The sequence below is a fragment of the Hypanus sabinus genome, chromosome 8 (genome assembly GCF_030144855.1).
Source record: "Hypanus sabinus isolate sHypSab1 chromosome 8, sHypSab1.hap1, whole genome shotgun sequence".
NCBI classification, from domain to species: domain Eukaryota; kingdom Metazoa; phylum Chordata; class Chondrichthyes; order Myliobatiformes; family Dasyatidae; genus Hypanus; species Hypanus sabinus.
This window is the reverse complement of record NC_082713.1, coordinates 40,329,067-40,335,599: the sequence shown is the minus strand read 5'-3', so window position 1 is coordinate 40,335,599 and position 6,533 is coordinate 40,329,067. Positions and strand designations below refer to the sequence as shown.

At 40.1% G+C, this 6,533-nt stretch overlaps 1 protein-coding gene across 1 annotated transcript; it reads right to left on the bottom strand.

Moving 5' to 3' along the window:
* Positions 1-5,619: 5,619 nt before the first annotated feature.
* On the bottom strand, positions 5,620-6,441 carry LOC132397862 (uncharacterized protein C21orf140 homolog). Its single transcript, XM_059976618.1, has one exon. It carries the CDS (start codon positions 6,439-6,441, stop codon positions 5,620-5,622), a length of 822 nt encoding a protein of 273 aa, XP_059832601.1.
* Positions 6,442-6,533: the final 92 nt, after the last annotated feature.

Here is a 6,533-nt window from a genome sequence, read left to right as displayed (position 1 = left end):
CAACCTTCCTAAATATTCCATTGCCTCTACCCCTGACACACAGTGGCCACAGAGTGCACCTTCTACAAACTCTACTGTAGTTACTCACACAAGCTACTCCAACGTCACTTCCCAAACCCGTGCCACTGCCCATTAAAAGGTTCGGTTCAAAGGTACTTTTATTATCACAGTATACAACTCTGAAATTCTTCTTCTCTGGGTAGCCATGAAAACAGGAAAGAAAAGAACAGCAGCACGATCATCGATCCCCAAGATCCCACCTCACCACAAAAACAAGCAAAGAGGAATGAAATAGGCATCTCAACACCCCAAAACCCCCTGCCCTGCACACAAATAAACAAGAAAGATCAGGCAAAAAACACAGAATATAAATAACTATAAGACTGAAAGAAAGTCTATAGTCCAAGTCTAAATCCAAAATGCAGAATACCTGGGTTACCATTTTCCAGGCATAGCGACAGGCTCTCCCCAGCAGCAGAGCGATCCCACGGTGATCAATAGTGCTCTCCTTCCACATTGGCCTCAATGCTTCAAGGCCAGGCAGCATCTATAGGAAGAAGTACAGTCGATGTTCTGGGACGAGACCCTTCGTCAGGACTAACTGAAAGAGGAGATCTTACTATCTCTTCTTTCAGTTAGTCCTGACGAAGAGTCTCGGCCCAAAACGTCGACTGTACTTCTCCCTATAGATGCTGCCCGGCCTGCTGCGTTCCACCAGCAATTTGTGTGTGTTGCTTGAATTTCCAGCATCTGCAGATTTCCTCGTGTTTGCCTCAATGTTTCAATCTCCCTTGTCACTTTAATCGGCGAACAATGGAGGCTTTAATCAGCAAAATGGAGTCGGATTTCGCCTTGTGCCCCATCCTGCAGTCTTCCTGCCAGAAGGTTCGCGCACGCTGCCTCTGTCTCCCAGAATCCTCTCGAAGACTGCAGAGCGCTAAAACACCCAAACCATCTCTAAACAGCAAATCCCAGGCTCCAGCAGTTCCAGAATCACACTCAAGACAAAAAACAAATGTAAAAGACATAAAGTAAGTGAAATATGTGGTTTCATGATCTTTCCAGAGTATGTCGACCAAAGGAGAGTTGACCTGAGAAAGGGCAAAGGTAAAGGCACATCGCCACCTGCAGGTTTCCCTTGAAAACGCACATTTTCATGACTTGAGTCTTATTGCTTGTCCTTTACCAATGCTAATTCTAAACTCTGGAACACCGTCTCCAAAAGCAGGGGAGTAATTTCCACCAGAAAGACCAGAGCACAGTTAGTTCTCTAGTCTATAGCATAGACTAGATAGTGTTAATGGGAAAGAAAACTGAGTTAATATCACAAGCAACTCCCTTTCTCTGGGTTTTACAGTTCTGTTGAACGGTCATTAACCTAAAGCAATATCTCAGTGCAGAATGGAAATAACGCCTCCTCACAGCTGACAATCAACACCTTGCATGCCTCAAGGATGTGTGCTTATCCCACTGCTTTACTCATTCTGCCCCTGAGGCCAGGCACAGCTCACTTGCCATATATAAATTTGCTGATGACGCAACTATTGGCAGAATTTCAGATGGTGATGGGGCGATGTACAGGGTGAGACAGATCAGCTGGTTGAATGGTGTCGAAACAACAACCTTGCACTCTGTTTTGCTTTGTTGCTCCAAAACATAAAACTAATTCAAAGTAATTAAGAAGCTGGGAATGCAGGTCTAACTTCCATTTTACTTTAAGCAAGGCACACATGTATGACTTGGTGGCATAATGATACTTAAATACTTTTACAAATAAGCCACAATGCAATATGTAAACAACAAAGAATTCTTAATCAGACTATTACTCAAATATTACTGAAATATTAAACACACAACATTCCTCCCTGCTTAGCTATAAACTCCAACTCAATACAGAGTGCATCTCAACTATATATGCTGTATATACAACTGTTTTATATACAATATAAAACAGAATAATACAACAACAATACAGATATTCACAACATAATATATTTTAAATTGTCCCATTCAGGCCTGAAGATTTAATCACAGTGGAGGATTTGTGGGATTACTTCTTGCCTGACAAGGGGGTCACTCTGCTTGGCGGCTGAGACTTGTGGCTGTGAAACAATCTCAGGTTCTGTGGCCTCCTCCGTGGTGATTGTCGGCGTTGACTCTGAGACTGCAGGAAGTGGTTCTGACAGCTCTGGACACCTTTCTTCTACTTTTCTTGGTTTTTCTCTCTAGATCTACTTTGATTCTTTTCAACTTCTTGTCTTTTTTTTTCTTGCCTTTCTATTTCTTCTTCCAGCCTCTTGTGAGTATATCTGAATTTGATCATTTCTTGGGAAATTAGGTCTCGTTTATCCTCTTCCATTTTAATAGTACTTATGTCATCCTCTTCTTCTTGTTCCGTTTTCTTCTTTCTAAAATGTGCAACGTGATCTTGGGAAGATGGATTTAGTTCACTGGAGTTTTCTGTTATTAATCCTTCTATTGCTCCCTTTACAATCTGAACTCTCCTCTTGGTTTCCTCATCCACAACATCGTCTGATGAATCCTCTGTTTTCGTATCTCCATTGACTCATTTCCTTTTGGCCTTCCACTCATGCAGCTGGTCTTTGGTCTTTGCACCTACGGTACTTTGACAAGCAGAATTTTGTCTCACACTTGAAGTTCATGCAATAACCTTAATGTACGCAGAGTAGTTTCTGGTTCTTTATACTCACGAAAACTGAATGCTTCCAACGTTCCTGAAGTTCCTCCAACTCACTTCCAACTTAAAACCAAGTCACATTTTGCAAGTAGCTGCCTAGTCAATATATCAGAAGCTTTCTGATTGATGTTATCCACAAAAACATTTATGGTCAGACCACTGCTTTCATGATTCTTCCGAGTAACATAGTCATTCCTTGGTCCAATATGCTTTCCAATCAGAGGCACAGAAGTTGGCACCAACACCTGCTTGCCCTCCGTTGGGCAGCAGTTCATGGTGTATAGCATGTGGCATCATCCAGTACATGTTGCCTCCTGTTACAGGGGATGTGGCATGTAAATAGTGGATGGATCTCCAATCAAGTTGTAGTTGTCTCAGCCAATCACATCCCCACAATGCTGGCACTCTTGTTTTTACCACATACAAGCTCAATGGGGTTTGTTGGTTGTTATATTTCACTGTTACGAGTGTCATTCCCACAGGAGTTATAATTTCTCTAGTTTAAGTTCTTAGTTGGATATCTGCAGACTTCAGTTCAGTATCTTTGAAATGTAGTTCAAACTCATTTTGCGGAATGACTGTGCTTTTTTTTTAAATTAGTAATGTCTCACTGCACTTTAACAGGTAAGTAGTCATTGCCGATTCATCTTCAGTTTAAAAATACCTTGTTGCCACTGTTAGGTTTCATAATTCCAGAACTTAAAACTAATTCAAAGGAAATGTGAGTCTAACTTCATTTTTACTTTAAGTGAAGTGTGCACGTTTGACATGGCAGCATGATGACGTATGCCATTTACGTACTTTTACATATAACCCGCAATGCATTATGCAAACAACAAGAAATGCTTAATCAAACAATGTATAATATTTACAATATTAGCCAAATATTATTGAAATATGGAGGGGTAACCTACAGGATTGGAAAAAAAGCTGCAGAGAGTTGCAACCTCAGACAGCTCCATCCCCAGCATCAAAAACACCTTCAAAAAGTGATGCCTCAAAAGGCTGCATCCACCATAAGGACCCCCATCACCCAGGACATGCACTTTGCTCATTGCTGCTGTCAAGGAGAAGGTCCAGGAGCCTGAAGATGCACCCTCAATGTTTCAGGAACAGCTTCTTTCCCTCTGCCAACAGAGTTCTGAAAGAGCAATGAACCCATGAACACTACCACACTTTCTTTTCTTTCATTTTGCTCTCTTTTTGAATGATTTATTTAACTTAATCTTATATATATATTTCTTATTGTAATTTATAATGTTTTATTATTATGTATTACAATGTACTGCTGCCAAAAAATAACTTATTTCACAACATATGCCAGTGACATTAAACCTGATGCAGATTCTTTGTTCCTCTTTCCACGAATGCTGCCCGACCCATTGACTGTTTTCTGCATTTTTACCATAGCTGTATTTCTAAAAACAGAATTGGTAACTTGATGGGAAAGAAATGTATTTGGCGCTTCCATGATTATTTTAGAAACACATTCTATCCTGAAGATACTGGCTGCAAATCAAGCTGAGAATGCCATGATCGGGCTTTTAACAAATTCCACAAATGCATCTGAGAGCCACTTGGGATTCAGTGTTCACTTCTAAAAGGGTGTCTAAGGTGAAACAGTTGAATAGTTTCTGCTGTGATTAACTGATTAACTATTCAATGGCCCATGTCAAAGTAGGATGGACCATGTGCACAGAGATGCTGCAGGCTCGGAAAGTAAACCATCAAGTTCTCTTTAGCATTGTTTTAAATACACCATGAATCTACCGACAAGGAAGCACATCCAAAGTTGTGTCACACTAATCTGCCTTAAATTTTGATCAGCACTAGATTAAAAAATTGGGGATACTGGGGGGCAGAATGGTTTCTAAATTAACCCAATCAGCATCATTAGCCATCGAAACGAAGCCTATTCCCCTAGAATAAATAATTGTATTTGAATTTTGGGTAAGTAAGTGGTAAGTTTCATTTAGAAATGTCTCTCAGAGATAATACTGGGATTTGTAATCGCTTTTTAAATCCAATGACAAAGGTTCATCAACGTAATTCAAGTGGTCAAATTGATATTCACACTCTTTATGTTGAAACTGTTTCTGTTCACGTCATCAGAGTCTGAGGAAGTTGAACTTTCTGGAGTAGTCAATTTGTGACACTGCTTTTTTGCACCAGAATTAATAGTGAAAAGATGAAAGCGTGCTCTGGGGAGTCCAGATTTGAACAAGAGCTATGAGACATCATTAAAAGTAGTTAAACATTTATGTATTTTAATTCAGCCCAGCAACCCACCTATTTAACACTAGCATACTCACAGGACAAATTACAATGACAAATTTCGTATATTTTTGGACTGTGCGAGGAAGCCAGGGCATGGGGAGAAAACCTATTTGGTTCAAGGAAAGAACATACAAACTTCTTACAGACGGTGCCAAATTGAACTCCAAACTCCAGAATGCCCCGAGCTGTGATAGCGTCACTTGACCATGGTGCCCTAAAGTTTAAGTCATTTAATCATGTGTTCTGGTCATTATAATTTGTTTCATAGAAATATTATTTCAAATTCAACAAACTAGTGAGAAAGGGCATAATATTATTTCTCCAATGTTTTTGAGGTACAGGAAATCTGAGGGATGAGACATCAAGAATGAAACATTTAGGTTATGCTTCCCTAAGTTCTGGATTCCATAGTGACTTCAAACTGCTGGTGTCCCACATTCGTAACTTTCTGACCAAAAAGTGAGAACAAACCTACACATCCCAGATAGATGTTGCTAGCATCATGTGAAGCCCTAATTGTGATGATTTTGCAACAGTGAGTTAGAGGCATCAGAAATGTCCTCTCATTTCAGTTTGGTGAAAATGATACCTCCAGATATTCCTTTCATATATTTATTCACAATTGTCAGAGGGGTGGGCCGTTACTACTCTTGTTTATAAAGATATCGATTCTCCCACCTCCTGACTTTGTTAAAGGATGCTTTCCATTTGCATGGTGTTACCTCCTCAATGGCACTTTCAATCAAAGTCTTTAGGTGAATACACTTGTAGCCTTTCATCTTTGGCGAACCTGTGACTGTAAAATCTTTCCTGTTGCTGATTATAGACCATTTAAGTGAAGCCCATGATGACTCTAAAGGACTGAGATGAGGATAGCTAGCTGGAAGATACAAGAGCTTATGGCCATAGTGTATTGCAATCTTAGGACAAGAATTCTTAGTCATTTGGATGGCCAGAGGAGATTGCGATGGGGTACTCAGGATGATTTCTGGTCTCCATGGAGGAGTCACTGCTGGGTCGTCAGAAGAATTTTGAATCTGCACTCCTGGTGCAGGGGTCCAGTGTTTGGAGCTCATCACGACTATACATTTTCCATAGGACTCCCTGAGCACCTGACATAAATCTTCAAAGATTTGATCATTGCCACTTATAGTCTTTGAAGATGTCCACAGTTCTTGTGACTGGAAGAAGACCTTGTGTTGCCATGGTACCCAGCCTCTTACTCCCCCAGCATGGATTAATGTCAATCCTCCAGGAGGCGATTTAACTTTCGTTATACTATAGGAGACATCACCTGTTATCAGGTTTTCAGAAATAAGTGTTTCACCCAAATAAGCTGTGTAAAGTCCATCATTCTGAAAATTCCTCAGTGTCTTCAAATATTGCAAGCATTGATGTCGCCCTGAACTATTGATTTCATTTGAATATATCTTAGACTTTAAGAGTAATTTAGTTAAAATTCTCATATTGTTACATTCAGCATATGCTCTCAGTCTTTGAGAGCAAAGCTACCATAATATATAATCTGATGGATGACATTACTCTTATGACAGCATAA

Excerpts from the sequence above, each read along its gene's own strand:
- LOC132397862 (XM_059976618.1), bottom strand. The coding sequence starts at position 6,441 with ATGAGAATTTTAACTAAATTACTCTTAAAGTCTAAGATATATTCAAAT.